The sequence below is a fragment of the Rhincodon typus genome, chromosome 19 (genome assembly GCF_021869965.1).
Source record: "Rhincodon typus isolate 14 chromosome 19, sRhiTyp1.1, whole genome shotgun sequence".
Lineage (NCBI taxonomy): Eukaryota > Metazoa > Chordata > Chondrichthyes > Orectolobiformes > Rhincodontidae > Rhincodon > Rhincodon typus.
The window spans coordinates 90,339-109,815 of record NC_063350.1 but is presented as its reverse complement, the minus strand read 5'-3'; the positions used below and the strand labels follow the sequence as shown (position 1 = coordinate 109,815).

General features: G+C 43.1%; 1 protein-coding gene across 1 annotated transcript in view; it reads right to left on the bottom strand.

The window, feature by feature from the left end:
• LOC109926066 (adenosylhomocysteinase A-like) overlaps positions 1 to 19,477 on the bottom strand; it is a 68,772-nt gene that overhangs the window by 22,098 nt on the left and 27,197 nt on the right. The window contains exons 5-6 of the mRNA XM_048608492.1: positions 18,534 to 18,646; positions 2,998 to 3,205 (exon numbers count right to left, since the gene is read on the bottom strand). Coding sequence (XP_048464449.1) covers positions 2,998 to 3,205; positions 18,534 to 18,646 — 321 coding nt within the window. The remainder of the gene's footprint in view (positions 1 to 2,997; positions 3,206 to 18,533; positions 18,647 to 19,477) is intronic.

Here is a 19,477-nt window from a genome sequence, read left to right as displayed (position 1 = left end):
ATGATCACTGGCCCCAAAGTGCTTCCCCACCAACACTTCAGTCACCTGCCCTGCCTTATTTCTCAAGAGTAGGTCACGATTTGCACCTTCTCTAGTGGGTGCATCTAAATACTGAATAAGAATATTTTCTTTGGACATACTTAAATTCCACTCCATCCAATCCCTTAAAACTACGACAGTAGTAAGTTCGGAAAGTTAAAATCCCCTACCATTACAACTTTATTATTCTTGCAGATAATGGAGATATCCTTACAAATTTGTTTCTCAATTTCCCACTGACAATTTGTGTGTGTGTGTGGGGGGGGGAGTGGGGGGTCTACAGTACAATCACAATAAAGTGATCATCCCTTTCTTATTTCTCAGTTCCACCCAAACAACTTCAGTGGACATACTCCCAGGAGTATCCTCCATAAGTAAAGCAGCAATGTTATCTCTAATCAAAAATGCCACTCCCCTCCTCTCTTGCCCCCCTTTTTATCCTTTCTATAGCATCTGTGCCCTGAAACATCAAGCTGCTAGTTCTGTCCATCGCTGAGACATGATTCTATAATCACTATGATATTCCAGTCCCATGTTCCCAACCATACCCTAAGTTCATTTGCCTTACTTGTCAGGTCTCTTGCATTGAAATAAATGCAGTTTAATTTATCAGTCCTATCTTGTTCTCTGCCTTGCTCCTGCCTGCCTTGACATGCTCCTTTTCTCAACTGCACCAGCCTCAGACTAAATTTCTTTACTTACTACCTCTCTGGGATCCCGATGACCCCTCCTTACTAGTTTAAATACCCCCGCGTAGCTCTAGCAAATCTCCTCCTAACTCCCCACCAGTACATTTGTCCCCTTCCAATTCAGGTGAAACCCGTCATTCTTATACAGGTCACTTCTACACAAGAAAAGATTCCAATGATCCAAAAATGCGTAACTTTCTTGCCTGCACCTGCTCCTCAGCCACGTATTCATCTGTTTTATTCTCCTATTCCTACTCTCACTAGTAAGTGGCACCAGGAGTAATCCAGACATTACTATCCTCAAGGACCTACTTTTTAACCTAGTGCCTAATTACTTATATTCTCTCCTCAGAACCTCACCCTTTTCACTACCTCATGTCATTGGTGCCAACGTGAACAACTTTTTTGAACAGGGCCATAATGTTTGCAATTCTCCAGTCCTCTCGCACCACCCTGCAGTCCAAGGAAGACTGAAAGAAACAAACATCTGTGGCTCACTGATTTCCATTGTTAGATCCTTGGGTGTATCTCAACTAGTTCTTATGCCTTGTCAACTTTAAGTACAGACAGTATAATATCTCATTAATTTCAAACCCTTCTTGTGACTGAATTAACTCTTCAGTCACCATGGCTGGATAGCACCTGCTTCTTTCGTGAAGACAGATCTAAAAGTATTCATTTAATATCACGCATGTACTCATCATCTCCTTGTTCTTGTCCTTTGATCACATTTTTCTATTCATAAGACTACAGAAAATTTTGGGATTGCCTTTGCTATCAGTCGAGTTGGAAATTCATATTTCTATTTATGAGCCACATGGAAACAGGAAGATATTGAGCTGCCCGGACATTTTTCTGAATGTCCAGGAAACAGACTTTTCACCAAGAGTTAACCTATGTCATTTCTTGGAAACAAGGCCAACAGTTTAATTTGGGCTGTGGACAAACCTGATGATTTTACAGTCAAATTACTTTGTAAAATTAGCCGAGCAAAGCTTTCAGGGAGATGAGAAATGGAGTTTTTTTCTCAAGCCTCCAGCCTTTCACTTTAAAATTATGCCCCCTTGTTAGTGATCCTTTGACTAAGGAGAACAGCTACTTTCTACTCACCCTGTCCATGGCTTTCATAGTAGTGTACACAGTCATCAAACCTCCCTCACCTCAAACTTCTCTGTTCCAAAGAAAATAACACATGCTTATCCACCTTCTCGTCAAAACCGAAATGCTTCATGCCAGGCAATATTCTACTGAATCTCCTCTGCACCCCATCCAGTGCAATTACTTCCTTCCTATATTGTGGTGACCAGAACTGCAAATAGTACTCCAGCTGTGGCCAAACCAAAGCTCTGTACAGCTCCAACATGATCTTCCTGCTCTTATAATCTATGCCACGACTGAAAGGCAAGCATCCCATACGCTGCATTAACTATCCTATTAATCTATCTCGCTACCAGGTTGTAGACTTGCTTGCCAAGCCAGTGTCTGACTGCAGATGTTTTATCACCCTGCTAGACACTGGTCTCGATTCACATGGACAAAAGGAAAACACGAGTTCAACAAAGACAACACATCCATAATAGCACAAGCCAAACAGGGACATGCCAAGGAATTCTTGGAGGCCTGGCATTCCAACAGGAATTCCCAGCAACAAACACATTGAACTGGACCCGATATACAAACCACTGAAAAACAGAACCGGGAGTAACACCAACCACCCCAGAAAACCGAGGCATATAAATAACAAGTGGGACAGAACACCAATGCTTCGCCAGAGGTGCACTGATGATGTTACCTAGCAGGGCGACGAAACATCGGCAATCAAACACACCGGCTTGGTGAGCAAGCCTACAACCTTATCTACAACCCGAGCTACAAATCTTCTCAAAAACTTTCAATGTCCTAGACCAGCACCCCAAGATCCCTTTTTCCCTCTTAGCTTCCTAGAGTCCTGCCATTTATGGAGTAATCCCTTGTTGAGTGTTGTTACTTCTTCAGAAGTGCATCATCATCTCACTTTATCAGGGTTAAAACTCCATCTGCCATTTATCTGCCGTTCTGACCCTTTCTGTAACCTAACATCTTTGTCCTCACTGTCAACCACCTGGGCAATCTGTGTCATCTGCATACATACTTAGCATTCCTCCCACACTCTCATCGGCATAAGTGAGGACTTACTGCATTCAGTTACAAGAAAGAGTAGAGAGGATTGGATATTGCTTACGTTTCATCTACAAAGTTCAGTGGACTCCAGCTTATATTTTATCCTTACCTTCCATAGCAGCCTGTAGAGCATTGATGGGGTCGATTTCTGTTATAACAACTCTGGCTCCAAAGCTTCGCAAAGCCTGTGCACAACCTTTGCCCACATCACCATATCCTGCCACCACAGCTACTTTACCAGCAATCATAACATCGGTGGCACGCTTGATACCGTCAATAAGTGATTCTCGGCACCCATACAGGTTATCAAACTTGCTCTGGAGAAAAAAATTGAGAGAGATAAGAAACCAATAAAATAACTTCGCTGCCCACCAGTCACTCCACTGTTTCCAGTTTCTTTCAAATGCATCAACTCTTTGTTGGAACAGAGTACATGGAGGGATAGATTAACACCATAACTTATGGACCAATGGTCAGAGGACCCTAATAGAACTGCACATAATCTACAACTTCAGAAATTGGAGTAGAACATACAGCCTCTCAAACCAGTTTTACCACTGAATACAATCACAGCTGATCATCCAGCTCAAATCTATCGACATTCATAGCCACTCTCAACATCCCTGAATTCCCAAAAAGATCAAATCATCTCCCAACCTCAACTTTAAATATAGTCAATGAAGAGAGAGATTCTGAATATCCTGTTCCACCATTCATTGAGATCATGACTGATTCGTGACATAACACCATCTACTTGCCTTTACTCCAAAACCCTAACTAGGTTTGGATAATAAAAATCTATCTATCTCACTTGCCATTTGCATAATTTGTTTCAACCATGTGTCATACACTGCATAAAGTACCTCCTACTTTCATTCTGGAAACGTCTTCTAATTTTCATGTGGAGTCAGGGTCATACAGCTGGGTAACAGACCCTTCGGTCCAATTGTGTACCCAACCTGAACTAAACCCACCTACCTGTGCTTGGCCCATATCCCTCCAAACGTCACCTATTCATGTACCTGTCCAAACGTCTTTTAAATGTTGTAATGCACCTGTATCTACCACTTTCTCAGACAGTTCATTCCGTACATGAACTACTGTATAAAAAAAGTTGCCCCTCATGTTCTTTTTAATCTCCCTCTTGTCACCTTAAAAACATGCCCGCTAGTTTTGAACTCCCCCACCCTAGGGAAAACACTCTTACAATTCACTTTATCTATGCCCTTCATGATTTTATAAATCTGACCAAGGGTATCCCTCAACCTCTGACGCTCCAGTGAAAAAAGTTCCAGTCTTTCCAGTCTATTTTAATGTCTCAAACCGTCCATGCCCGGCAACATCCTTGTAAATCTTTTTTGAACCCTCTCCAGTTTAATAAGATTCTTCCTATAACAAGGCAACCAGGACTACACAGAAGAGGCCTCATCAACATCCTGTACAACCTGAATGTGATGTCCCAACTCTTATACTCGAGAGTCACGGAGCTATACAGCAAGGAAACAGGCCCTTTGGTCCAACTTGTCCATGCCGACCAGATATCCTAAATTAATCTAGTCCCATTTGCTACCATTTGGCCCATATCCCTCTAAACCCTTCCTATTCATATACCCATCCAGATGCCTTTTAAATGTTGTAATTGCACCAGCCTCCACCACTTCCTCTGGCAGCTCATTCCATATACCCACCACTCTCTGCGTGAAAAAGCTGCCCCTGAAGTCCCTTTTAAATCTTTCCCCTCCCACATTAAACCTATGCCCTCTAGTTTTGACTCCCCCACCCCAGGAAAAAGACCTCAACTATTCACCCTATCTATGCCCCTCATAATTTTATAAACCTCCATAAAGTCACACCTCAGCATCTGACACTCCAGGGAAAATAGCCCCAGACCATTCAGCCTCTCCCTGTAGCTCAACCCTCCAACCCTGGCAACATCCTTGTAAATCTTATCTGAACCCTTGATGGCCAGCAAAGTTGAGGTTTTATTTAAAGGTACAGAATACTCTGTGGTTATTTTCTGCTTCTGTGTGCATATTTTATAAATAGTTAGTTTCCTCTACAATTCCCAACACAAAGTTATTGGTTCCAAGCTATATACTAAAATTTCACCTATTTTTAAAGTTAATTTTTAAAAAATAATTTCAGCAGCAATTACTTAATTTCCGTAACTGCAGTTAGCTTTGTGTTGACCAGCATAAGCGGCTTTAAAAACCTTCAAAAGCGATTCCACAGAACCTTCCTGAATGCACCTCACTAGCACAATATTTGAGAAAGTGCCATCAAAACAATATATCACAGATGACGTATTACTGAATCTTTTTTTAAAAACTGCAATATTTTCCCAGCAGATTTTGAAAGAACACATGCTAAAGTTTGTACTGGAGCATGGATGTGGTACTGTTGTTTAAATATCTATTAAGGCTTGGTTTTGCTTCATTGGTGGCATTTCTCCTTTGGAAGGTCACACATTCCATCCCTATGCAAGACTTGAGCACATTATCGCGGTTTGTCACTTCAATAGGCATTCAGGATGCTCCAGCTTCTAGGCGCTCTTTCCATTCAGTGGATGCAACTGGTCCCATCAGACTATTCAAAGAGCATCTGGGGAACTCTCCCACAATTCTGACCAACATGTTTCTTTCAACCAACAATGAAACCAATTATTCAATCCTACATATTTTGTGCACAAATTTCCTACTGTATTTCCCTACAAGATAACAGTAACTCAGTTCAAGCTAAATCATTGGCTGTGAAACATTTTGGAAATGTTGTTAGGATGTGGCAGGTGCAATCTAAATAAAAAATTTTTTTTGTTAAAGATAGGATAATGATAAATGGAGTCCGAGATCAGCTCTGAATTTATTTTAATCTTGACCATTATTTGCTTATGGTCTATGTCGGCCATTAAACAGCTTGGCTTCAAAATTTCAATAGAATCATAAGTCCTGTTTCTCTGTACAAAGTGTTTTGCTCTCTGACAGACTGCCAAATGTTAATTACAACCTGCAGGTGATTGCTAGGCTTCCCAGCCAGAAATATTCTCCCTATGTAATCCCTCTGTCCTCCTGATATACTGAAAATATATACCAGAAGTTTGATAGAATGGCGTGGTGATAATCTACATACAGACTGGAAAAAAGTCAGATGGGTAAAGATAGCCTAGATGAGGAGTTTCCGGAATACTTTCAGGATAGCTTCTTAGAACAGCATATTTTGAAATGTACCAGAGAACAGGCTATAGTAGATCTGGTACTGTGCAACAAGATTGGATTAATGATCTGTGAAGGGGCCCCAAGGTAGCAGGAATTTATTAGGATTAAATTTTACATTCAATTTGAGGGAGTGAGGAGTTAGTCCAAGAATACCTTTTTCAGAAAACAAATAAGGGCGATTATAAAGGCAAGAAAACAGAACGATGGCCTACAGGATAGGAAAGATGTAACGTTCCAGGGAACTGTGCTGAATCTGCCAACGTAGATGGTGAAACCTGAATCTAATAAATAATTGGAATTAAGAGTCTAATGTTGACCACGAAACCACTGCCAATTGTTGGAAATATCCCTGCAGTTCACTCATGTCCTTCATGGAAGGAAATCAGCCATCCTCACCTGTCTAGCCTACGTGTGACTCCAGACGCACAGCAATGTGGTTGACCCCGACAGCCCTCTGAAATGACTTAGCAAGCTACGCAGTTGTAGCAATTGTTATGAAGTGTCAAAAAAGAAATGAATCAGATGGGACTACCTGACATTAGCCGAGGCACCAGCAATGACAATGGCAAAAACAGCCCTGTCGACTTTGCCGAGTTCTCCTGAATAACATCAGGGGCCTTGTGTCAAAATTGGAAGCTTTCTCACAAATCAGACAAGAAACAGCCTGAGCGTCATGCTCACCCATTCATACCTTGCAATGTCTCAGATGCCATTGCCATCCCTGGATATAACCTAAGAGTCCGCAACATTGATTTCCTGCTGATTACTTCATACCATCAGTACTCGGGAATGGGTGGCAGGATGCAGAATATACTCTGGGTGAGGTATTTCAACGGTGACCACCAAGAATGGTTCAGCAACAGCACTAATGATCAAACAGGTTGGGATCTAAAGGACATTGATGCTAGACTGGGTTTGTGGCGAGAGGAGGGAACCAAGAGGGAAAAATGCACTTGACCTCATCCTCACCATTCTACCAGCTAGAGATGCATCTGTCCATGACAGTATTGGTAAGGGTGAGTACTGCATAGTCTTTACAGAGATGAAGTCCTGCCTTCAAATTGATAAGACCTTAGTGTGTTGTGCAGTACTAACACCGTCCTAAATGAGACACACTTCAAACAGATCTAGCAACTCAGGACTGGGCATCCATGAGGTGCTGTGGACCTTCAACCGAATCATACTCTGACAAGATCTGCAACCTCACGGCTCGACATGTCCCTCCACTCTACCACTACCACAAGCCAGGAGACCAGCCCTGATTCAATTAAGAATGCAGGAGAGCATGCTAGTAGCACCAGGCTGGGAAAACGTCAGTTTATATGCAGAAAATAGGGAGGTGGGTGGGGTAGGGTGTAAACCATAGGATAGAGCCCAAAGAGAGAGAAAGACAGTTGGACAGACAAAGGAGTTGCTAATGATCAGGCTGGGAGGGTGAATAGTTGTTAATGGGGACTGTTAGTGACTAACAACAGGGGGTGTGTAATGGCAGGCTATGTGGCAATAAGACTTGGTGTGTGGGGTAGGGGGCTGGGATATGGGAGAGTTTAGGCCCTAAAATTATTGAACTCAATATTGAGTCCGGAGGGCTGTAGAGTCCCCAAGTGGGAAATGAGGTGTTGTTCCTCCAGCTTGCATTGGGCTTCGCTGGAATACTGCAGCAAGCCAGAGACAGAGATGTTGGCGAGGGAGCAGGGTGGTGCGTTAAAGTGGCAGGCAACAGGTAGTTCAGGGTCTTTTTTGCGAGCAGAACGTAGATGTTCTGTGAAGTGGTCGCCAAGTCTACGCTTCGTTTCCCCAGTGTAGAGGAGACCACATTGTGAGCAGTGAATGCAGTAGACTAGATTCTGGGAAGTGCAGGTGAAGTGTTGCTTCACCTGGAAGGTATGTTTGGGCCCATGGATACTGGGGAGGGAGGAGGTAAATGGGCAGGTGTTGCACCTTCGCCGGTTACAGGGGAAGGTGCCGTAGTGAGATGTTGGGGGTGAAGGAAGTGTGGACCTGGGTGTCCCAGAGGGAATGGTCCGTGCAGAAGGCGGACTGGGGCGGGGGGGGGATATGTGCCTGGTGGTGGCATCTCGCTGGAGGTGGCAGAAATGGCGTCTGATGATCTTCTGGATGTTGATGCTGGTGGGATGGTAGGTGAGGATAAGGGGAACCCTTTCGCTGTTGCGGTAGGGAAGAGAATGGGTGAGGACGGAAGTGCGGGAGATGGGTCAGACCTGGTTGAGGGCCTTGTAGAGAACAGAGCTGGGGAATCCTCGGTTGAGGAAGAAGGTGGACATTTCAGAGGCTGCCTTGTCGAAGTTGGCCTCATCGGAACATATGCGATGGAGATGGAGGAACTGAGAGAATGGGATGGAGTCTTTACAGGAAGTGGGGTGTGAGGATGTATATTCCAGGGAGCTGTGGGAGTCAGTGGGTTTGTAGTGGAAATTAGTGGCCACTCTATCCCCAGAAATGGAAACAGAAATGTCAAGGAAGGGAAGGGAGGAGTCAGAGTGCTTTTGGGTCCATTACAGGCAGCAGAATTTATAATGGGGAATAGAGAAATGGTAGTGCAGTTAATTGATTATTTTCACTGAGTAAAATGGAATAAATTTCCCTAACTAGAGATCTAAGACCTGATGGTCTTCATCTGACTGTTAGAAGGTGATTAGAGATAAGAACATAAGAAATAGGAGGAGTAATCCATCTGGCCTCTCAAGGCTCCTCTGCCATTCAATAAGACCAGGTTGATCTTTTCATGGACTCAGCTCCACTTAACCTCACCATAACCCTTAATTCCTTTACTGTTCAAAAATCTATCTTTGCCTTAAAAATATTCAATGAGGTAGCCTCAAACACTTCACTGGGCAGGGAAATTCCACAGATTCATAACACTTTGGGTGAAGAAATACTTCCACAACTCAGTTCTAAATCTGCTCCCTCTTATTTTGAGGCTACGCCTCCTAGTTCTAGTTTCACCCGCCAGTGGAAACAGCTACCCTGCTTCTATCTTATCTGTTCCCTTCATAATTTTATATGTTTATACAAGATCCTCCTTCATTTTTACTAAATTCCAATGAATATAGTCCTATATAGATCTTTGTTAAAACATTAAATATAGTCCTGGTGTACTCAATCTCTCCTCATAAACCAACCCCTCAACTCTGGAGTCAACTTAGTGAACCTCCTCTGCACTCCCTCCAGTGCCAGTACATTCTTTCTCAAGTAAGGAGACCAAAACTACACAGTATTCCAGGTGTGGCCTCACTAGCCCCCTATACAGCTGCAGCATAACCTCTCTGTTTTTAAACTCCATCCCTCTAGCAATGAAGGACAATGTTCCATTTGTGTTCTTAATTATCTGCTGCACCTGCAAACCAACCTTTTTGTGATTCACGCATTCACACACAAGGACACCTAGGTCCCTCTGCACAGCTGCATGCTGTCATTTTTCACCATTTATAGTCCATTTTGCTGTTATTCCTACTAAAACGGATGACCTCACATTTACCAACATTGTACTCCATTTGCCAGACCCTTGCCAACTCACAAACTGTATATCTCTCTGCAGACTTTTAGTGCCCTCTGCACTTTGCTCTACCAGTCATTTCAGTGTGATCTGTGAACTCTGACACACTACACTTGGCCCCCAACTCTAAATTACCTATGTAAATTGTAAATAATGCAGTGATTGACTGGAATAATTCCTGCCGATTGGAGGGTGGCAAATGTCATCCTAGTACTTAAGAAGGATGCAAGCGAGAAAACAGGTAACTACAAATGTGTTTGTCTTACATCATGCCAGCTCACCCAAGGGTTATGGGGATAATAGAATCAGAGTGTCATACAGCACAGAAGAGGCCTTTCAGCCTATCAACACTGAGCCAACCAAACTATACTAACCCCAATTTCCTGCTCGTGGCTCAGAGCCTTGTTATGACATTTCAACTTACTAGAGTAAGCTGCACATGGTTACGAAGGAAAATTCTCATCCGAAGTCTGACACAGCCCGAATGAGTATACAGCGTGAGGAATTTGGAGGCAGTGTGGAAATTCAATGCACAGGGCAACAGGTGTTTTTTTTGCTTGCTTTTTCAACTCAGTATGTAAGCTCTTTTTAACAGAATAAAGTGTGACATCACAAGAAAACAGAAGTTCAGTGGTTGACAATAGCTAAGATTTTGATTATAGGTTATACTCAGATTGAAGGTAAATAAGGGAAGTATTTACAAGTTACAAACAAAAACACAGGTAGGAAATGTTTAAAAATCAAATTAAGAAATATGTAAACAAAATACAGATGCAGGGCCAAGCAATGTGTTGTTAGCCAGAGTTTTTTGAGGCAGTGACAAAGGCAATTAATGACATAAAAGCAATTGATGTTGTTTACATGGACTTCAGTAAACCTTTGACAAGGTCCCTCATGACAGACTGGTACAAAAGGTGAAGTCACATCATATCATGGGTGAGCTGACACGATGGATACAGAACTGGTTTAGTCATAGGAGACAGAGGATAGCAGTGGAATAATGCTTTTTGGGATGGAGGGCCGTGACTAGTGGAAGTCCACAGGGATCAGTGCACGGACCTCTGCTGTTTGTGATCGACATAAATGATTTGGAGGGAAACATAGCTGATTTAATCAGTTTGTGGACGATACTCCAAAAGATTGGAAAGGTTGCGGTTAGTGAGGGAAATTGTCAGAGGATACAGCAGAATATAGATCAGTTGGAAGAATGGGCAGAAAAATGTCAAATGGAGTTCAATCCAGACAGATGTGAGGTGATGCATTTTGGAAGATCAAGTACAGCTGGAAATTATACAGCGAATGGCAGAACACTTAGGAGTATTGATATGCAGAGGGATCTGGGTATATGGGTCCACAGATCACAGAAGGTGGCTGGGCAGGTAGAGAAGGTTAGTGAAAAAAAGGCTTGTGGCATGCTTGCCTTCATTGGAAGTAGCATTGAGTAGAGGGACAGACAGGTTATGCTGCAGCTTTATAAAACTTTACTTAAGCCACACTTGGAATATTGAGTACAATTCTGATCACCATGCTCCCAGAAAGATGTGGATGCTTTGGAGAGGGAACAGAAAAGGTTCACCAGGATGTTACCTGGTATGGGAGATTTTAGTTATGAGGAAAGTTTGGATAAGACTGGATTTGTTTTTACTGGAACGCAGGTGGTTGAGGGGCAATTTGATAGAAGTTTATAAGATTGTGAATAGTGTGGATAGAGTGGAAAACAGGAGGCTTTTTCCCAGGGTGGAGGGGTCAGGGTCAATTACTAGGGGACACAGGTTCAAGGTGCAAGAGGTGGGGGTGGCGAGGGGGGAGTTTAAAAGAAACGTAAGAGGCAGGGTGGTGAGTATCTGGTATGCACTGCCAGAGATGTTGGTGGAAGCAGACACAATGGTAGCATTCAAAAGACATCTGGATGAATACATGAATAGAAAGGGAATAGAGGGATATGGATTCTGTAATTGAAGACAGTTTTAGCATGGAAGGGCACGATGTGTTGGTGCAGGCTTGGAGGGCCAAAAGGCCTGTTCCTGTGCTGTATTGTTCTTCAAGTGATATGAGAGCTAGTGGACCCCATTATGGCTTGCAGTGATCACACCTGTAGAAAATATTGGTTGCTTAAGGAACTCTGGCTCAGAGTTGATGAGCTGGAGTCTGAGCTTCATACACTGCAACATACCAGTGAGGGGGAAAGTTACCTGGATACTATGTTTCAGGAGGCATTTACACCCCTTAGATTAACTGTCTTGAATTTGGTCAGTGGTCAGGGACAGGATTGTGTGACATCAAGTGAGACAGTGGAGGGATCCAGCAGGTAGTGCTGAAGGAACCTCAGCCCTGGAGTTTGCCTAACAGGTTTGAGATTCTTGCTCCAAGTAGATGAGAGCAGGGCTGTAAATAGGATGAGAAAACTGACAAGGCACCATTCAAGAGGGGGAAGAAAAGAGGAATGTAGTTACAATTGGGAATAGTACAGTCAGGGGAATAGACAATGTTCTGTGGCCAGGATCAAGAGTCCTGACAGCTGTGTTGCCTGACTGGTGCCCGGGTTCAGGATCTCTCATCTGAACTGCAGAGGAACCTGGAATGGAGGGGAAAGACCCAGTTATCATGGTCCATTTAGGCACCACAATGTAGGTAGAAAGAGGAAATAGGTTCTGCTGACTGAATATGAGCAGCTAGTGGCTAAATTACAAGGTAGAACCAAGTAAGTAATAAATGTCCAAAATATTACCTGAGCCATAAGCTAATTGGCACAGGGTCAATAAGATTAAACAGGTAAAAGCATGGCTCAAACATTAGTTTTGGAGAAACGGGTTTGAATTCATAAGACATTGGCACCAGTACTGGGGGAGATGGAAGTGTTCTGATTAAAGTTTTGGCAAAGATCTGTAGTTCAGGTTGTGATGAAGTTGTTGACTTACTCGCCGAGCTGACTTGTTCTCGTTCAGGTGTTTCATCACCATGCTAGGTGACGTCATCAGTGGAGCCTCTAATGAATCGATGACTCAGACAATGAAGGCCAGTTTAACTGGGAAAAGGTAACCATAGCAGCCCAAATCAAACATAGACACGCACGGGAAATCCTAGAGGCATGGTTCTGCCCCCATAATGCAATCAACAAACACGTAGAATTGAACCCCATATACAAATCCATACAGATCAAAACCAGAAATGACACTACTCACCATAACAGATGAGACAGTATAAATTCCAAGTGGAGTAGAATAACATCACTTCATCAGAGGCTCCACTGATGATGTCACCTAGCATGGTGACAAAATGTCTGAACGAGAAGGAGTGTTCTGATGTTATGGGCCTCACCTGAATCATGCTGGGACCAGAGTGCTGGTGAATTGCAGAACTAGGGTTGCGAATAGGGCTTTAAACTAAATAGCTCAGGGAGGGAGGGTGGCATTCAGTTGCATGGAAAATTATAGAACAAATTTTGGAGGGGTGGGGGATGGCAACTCAGCAGAGGTTATTGAGGTTTTCAGAGCAAGCAATAGGACAGACAGCATGGAAAGGCAGATTGAAATTGGTGGGTACAATGCTGTGAATATCACAGAGACATGGCTGCAAGGGAATCAGGGCTGGGAATTAAATATCCAAGGATACAAGGACAGGAGATGGGGACAGGTTTCACTTGTTTGTAAGATTTGAAATTAAATTGACAGTAAGAAGTCAGAAGACAAAGAATCTGTGTGGGTAAAGTTGGGAAACTGCAAAGGACAAAAGATCCTGATGGGAGTTATGTACTGGCCTCCTAGTTGTAGTCAGAACTTGAAGCAGAAAATAAATCAGAAGATAGAAAAGGTATGTAAGAAATGCATTGTTACAATAATCATGGGGTCTTCAGTCTGCAGGGATACTGGGAAAATGAGGCTGGTAGCAGATCCCAAGGAAAGGAATTAGTGAAATGTCTGGGAGATTGTTATTTTTGGAGCAGTTTGTGCAGCCCTCTTGGGAACAGGCAATTCTGGGTTTGGTGATGTGTAATGAGGCAAACTTGACCAGGGAGATTCAGATTAAGGGAGTAGTGAACATTGAATGATAGCATTCACCTTAAGTTTGACAGGGAGAAGTTCGAGTCAGATGTAATGTATTAAATAAGAATGGCAGGAGTTTCTGTGGGTAATTCAGGAGGCACAGCAGAAATTCACCCCAAGAAAGAAGCAGCATACTAAGGAGAGCAGGCAGCAACCATGGCTGACAAGGGAAGTCAGGGACAGCATGGAAGCAAAAACATACAATGTGGTGAAGATTAGTGGGAAACCAGAGGATTGGGAAGCTTTTAAATACCAACAGTACAACTAAAATGCAATAGTGGGAGAAGATGAGGGTAAGCAAGCTGGTAATATAAAAGAAGATGGCAAGAGTTTTTGTTAAATATTTAAATAGGTTAGAGAGAGGCAAGGGTGGACACTGGACTGCTGGAAAATGAGACTGGAGTAGTAATGGGGAACAAATAAATGGCAGAGGAATTGAACAGATACTTTGCATCAGTCTTCATGGTGGAAGACACCATTAGCAAACTAGAACTTCAAGAGAATTGGGGCACAGATGCGTAGTGACTGTCACTAAGGAGAAGGCGCTGGGGAAGCTGAAAGAAACATGCAGCCTGGATAGACAAACCCAGAGTTCTGAAGGAGATAACTCAGGAGATTGTGGAGGCTTTGGTTGACCTTTCAGGAATCACTAGAGTTACGGAGGGTCCCAGAGGACTGGAAAATGGCTAAAGTAACACCTTGTTTAAGAATAGAGGGAGGCAGAAGACAGGAAGTTCTAAGCCAGTTAGCTTGGTCTCAGTCGATGGTAAGATTTTAGAATTTGTTTTTAAAGAATAGGATGCAAAGTACTTGGAAGTGTTAGAAAATAGGACCCAGTCAGCACAGCTTCATCAAGGGGAGGTCACGCTTGACAAATCAGTTTGAATTCTTGGAGGAGATAACATGCAAGTTAGGCAAAGGACAGCCAGTGGACATAATTCATTTGGTTTTCCAGAAGGCTTCTGACAAGGTGCCACTAAAGACAGGAGCCCATGGTATTGAGGCAAGGGCAGAGGATTGGCAGACTGGCAGTAGGCGGAGAGTGGGGATAAAGGGGTCCTTTTCAGGATGGTAGCCAGTGACTAATGGAGTTCAACAGGGGTCAGAGTTGGGACTACAGCTATCTAGTTAGTGCAATTCATCCCTATTAATGTCTAAGTTTGCAGACGTCACTAAGATAGGTGGAGAGACAGGTGGTGAAGAAGAAGCGGACTGGCTGGACGAGGACTTGGATAGGTGAGGAGAGTGGGCAAAGTAGTAGCTGATGGAATAGAATATGAGAAAGAATGAGGTTAAGCACTTTGGTAGGAAGATTAGAGGCGTAGACTATTTTTTAAATGCGGAAAGGCTTGGGAAATCTAAAGCACAAAGGGCCTTGGGAGTCCTGGTTCATGGCTGTCTTCAGGTTAACATGCAGTTTGAGCTGGCAGTTACAGAAGCAAATGCAATGCTTGCATTCATTTCAAGAGGGCTAGAATATAAGAGCAGAGATGTGCTACTGAACCCGAGAATGAGGTAATCAAATCCAACAGACCCGAGAGTTTAAATACCAGGCAGGAAAACACAACAGCGCTTCATCGGAGGTTGCAATGGTGATGTTAACCAGCAGGGTAATGAAATGTCTGCAAACTAACGAACCAGCCACAGAATTCATAGTTCCTTGAAAGGGGAGTCGCAGGTAGATACGATAGTGAAGGCGGCATTTGGTATGCTTTCCTTTATTAACCTGTGCATTGAGTACAGGACTTTAGAGGTCATGTTGCTGCTGTACAGGATCCTATTGACTGGGTCCTATTGGTTAGGCCACTTTAGGAATACGGTGAGAGATTCTGGCCTCTCTGCTATAGGGAGGATGTTGTGAAACTTGAAAGGGTTCAGAAAAGATTTACAAAGATGTTGCCAGGGTTGGAGGGTTTCAGCTATAAAGAGAGACTGAATAGGCTGGGGTTATTTTCCCTTGAGCATCAGAGTCTGAGGGGTGGCCTTATAGAAGTTAATAAAATTATCAGGGGTTTGGATAGGGTAAATAAACAAGGTCTTTTCCCTGGGGTGGGGGAGTCCAAAACTAGAGGGGATAGGTTATAGGTGAGAGGAGAAGGATTTAAAAGATACCTAAGGGGCAACGTTTTCATGCAGAGGGTGGTGCATGTATAGAATGAGCTGCCAGAGGAAGTGGAGGAGGCTGGTACAATTACAACGTTTAAAAGACATCTAGATGGGTATATGAATAGGAAGGGTTTAGAGGGATATGGGCGAAATGCTGGCAAATGGTACTACATTTATTTAGGATACCTGATCGACATGGGGGAGTTGGACCGAAGGGTCTGTTTCCATGCTGTACATCTCTTATGACTCTATTAGTAGGAGAGACTAGGACTCAAGGGCACAGCCTGAGATTGAATGGACAACCCTTTAAAACTGACATGAGGAGGAATTTCTTCAGTGAATCTGTGGAACTTACTGCCACAGAAGCTTATGGAGACCAAGTCATTGAGCATATTCAAGACCGAGGAAGATCGGTTCTTGATTAGGCAGGGGATCAAGGCTTACAGGCAGAAGACACGAGATTGGGGTTGAGAATTGGTGGAGCAGATTCTATGAGCCGAATGGCGTTCCTATATCTCATGATCCTACAGAGTCAATGATAAAAGATAGAATAGACACCTGATTAATCGTGATTTCATTGGGGAAAGTCACCATGTATTTGCAAATGCGAAATCATGTTTGATTAATTTTATTGGGAGTTTTCTTGAAGGTCTTATTAACAAAATTGATAAAGGAGAGTTGATGGACATAGTAGATAGTTAGAATAAACTTTTCAGACACGTTATAATGCATCTCTGGTGCAGTTGGAACTTGAAACTTGCCCTTCTGGCCAAGCAGTAGGGATAACACCACTGCACCAGAAACATAAACTATGTCCACTGAAAACTCAGTCCTGTCAGAACGATTTTGATTAATTCGATAAACCCATGAGAAATAGGAAAAGTGCAGGCTGTTCAGCCTCTCCTGCCTGCTTCGTCATTCAATAGGTTCATGGCTGATTTGAAACGCCTCACTGCTCTCTGTGGCTTGGAGTTTCAAAGACACTTAACCCACAGAGAAGAAATTCCTCCTCATCTCAGTCTTAAATTTACACCTATTTATTCTGAGACTACGCCTGAGGGGAAATTTTCTTCCCCATTAACTCAAGGGATGTGGGCATCATAGGATGGTCCAGCATTTATTGCCCATCCCTACATGCCCTTCAAAAACTGGTGGTGAGCTGCTCTCTTGACAAGCTACAGTCAACATTCAGTAAATTGATCCACAAAGCACTCTGAATGAATTCCAGGATTTTACCCCAGCAACAGCGATGTATTTCCAAGTCAGGATGGTGAGTGACTTGAAAAGGAACTTGCAGGTGGTCATGTTCCCATGTACCTGCTGTCGTTGTCCTTCTAGATAGTAGTGGTTGTTGGTTTGAAAGGTGCTGTCTAAGAATCTTTGATGAATTTCTATAGTGCATTTTGTAGATGGTACACATTACTGTTTTTAAGCATCAGTGGTGGAGGGAGTCGTTTCTTGTGGATGTAGTGCAAATCAAGTGGGCTGCTTTATCCTGGAAGGCGTTGAGCTTCTAGAGTGTTGGTGGAGCTGCACCCATCCAGACAAGTGGGAAGCATTCCATCACACTTCTGACTTGTGCCTTGCACATGATGGACAGTTTTGGGGCATCAGGTAGTTAATTTCTCGCCTCAGTATTCCTAGCCTCTGACCTACTCTTGTAGCCACTATGTTTACGTAATGAGTCCAGTGGAATTTCTGGTCAACAGTAATCCCAAGGATGTTGATAGCAGCAATGGTTAGATTGTCTCTTATTGGACATGGTCGGTGTGTGGCATTTGTGTGGCTCAATTGATACTTGCTACTGGATTTTGTCCAGGTTTTGTTGCATTTGAACAAGGACTGCATTCGAGGAGTCTCGAATGGTGCTGAACATTGCACAATCAATGACAACCACTCCACTTATGATGGAGGGAAGGTCATTGATGAAGCAGCTGATGGTGGTTGGGCCTATGAAATTATCAAGATGAACTACTGCAGAATGTCCTGGAGCTGGGATGACTGACCTGCAACAACTACAATCATCATCCTGTGTGCCAGATATGACTCCAAACATCCTCTCAGTATTTATCCTGTGAAACTCCTTAGGAATGCAAAATTTTTCAATGAAATCACCCCACATTCTTCTGAACTCCAGTCAGTAAAGTTCCAACCTGTTCAGCCTTTGCTCGTAAGACAATGCCTCCAAACCAGGGGTCATCCTAGCAAACTTCCTCTGAACTGCATCCAATGAAATGACGTCCTTGCTTCAACAAGAAGACCAAAACATATCTCAGTATTTCACGTAATCTCACCAGCATCTTGTACACTTGCCTTCAAATAAGGGCCAACATTCCATTCAACTTTCTGATTACTCGCTGCACTTGTACATTTTGTGCATAAGTACACCCAAGTCCCTTTGTGATTCTGCTTTTCTCCATTTAAATAATACTGTTCTTTTGTTCTCCCTTCCAAAATGAACAACTTTGGCAGCTGTTCAATCCATCATGCATGTGCCAGCTCTCCAAAGTGCTATTCTCCTGCCTGCACTCTGTAAATTTGCACTTTGATTGCTTTTCAAATAACTCCGCAATTCCCTTTCACATACCCAGGTTGAATTTGCCTCCATCACAGAAACTGAGTGCCCATTTGCAATTGTAAAAAGGAGAAGCCAAGGTTTTTATTTAGCAAAGCCAAAGTCAACTCTGAACAACAACTTCAGAAATCATCTCAAATGCAGAGGTAATTAATTGCATAATATATTAGAAACCTCAATAAAATGTATTACCTTAGTTACAGAGTCATTCACATTGATGGCAGGAATTTTAAGTTGTTTGTTCTTGTACATCTTATAGAGATTGTGCACTCCAGTTGTAGTCTCTTCAGAGATACCCTTGATATCTGCAGAATTAACAAGCAATCAGACTTTTACCGACTTAAACATGTCATGAACAATTCAAGGCATGAGGGGTTTGGGACAGGGTAAATAGGGAGATACAGTTCTATTTGGTGGAAAGGTGGGCACAGGTTTAGGGTAAGTGGCAAAAGAAGAGGAGGCCATATGAGGAAAAGCTTTTTCAAAGAGGCAGTGGAGAAGGATCTGGTGTGCGCTGAGTGCGTGATGGAGAAAGTTCAAGTGGGGTTTTCAAAACGAAACATTTTCAGGACACGTACAGGGAAATGGCGAGGATCAGTTCAAGGTTATTCGCTGTTTCAAAGGATAGTGCAAACTCTATTCTTTGATTCTATAAAGAGATCTCCAAATTTTGGCAGGGCAAAGCTTGAGTTAGTTGAGTGTGTAGTACATAGAACATAACAGCGCAGTACAGGCCCTTCGGCCCTCGATGTTGCGCCAACCTGTGAAACCAATCTGAAGCCCATCTAACCTAAACTATTCCATTATCATCCATATGTTTATCCAATGACTATTTAAATGCCCTTAAAGTGGCGAGTCTACTACTGTTGCAGGCAGGGCATTCCACACCCTTACTACTCTCTGAGTAAAGAACCTACCTCTGACATCTGTCCTATATCTATCACCCCTCAATTTAAAACTGTGTCCCCTCGTGCTAGCCATCACCATCCGAGGAAAAAGGCTCCCACTGTCCACCCTATCTAATCCTCTGATCATCTTGTATGTCTCTATTAAGTCACCTCTTAACCTTCTTCTCTCTAATGAAAACAACCTCAAGACCCTCAGCCTTTCCTCATAAGACCTTCCCTCCATACCAG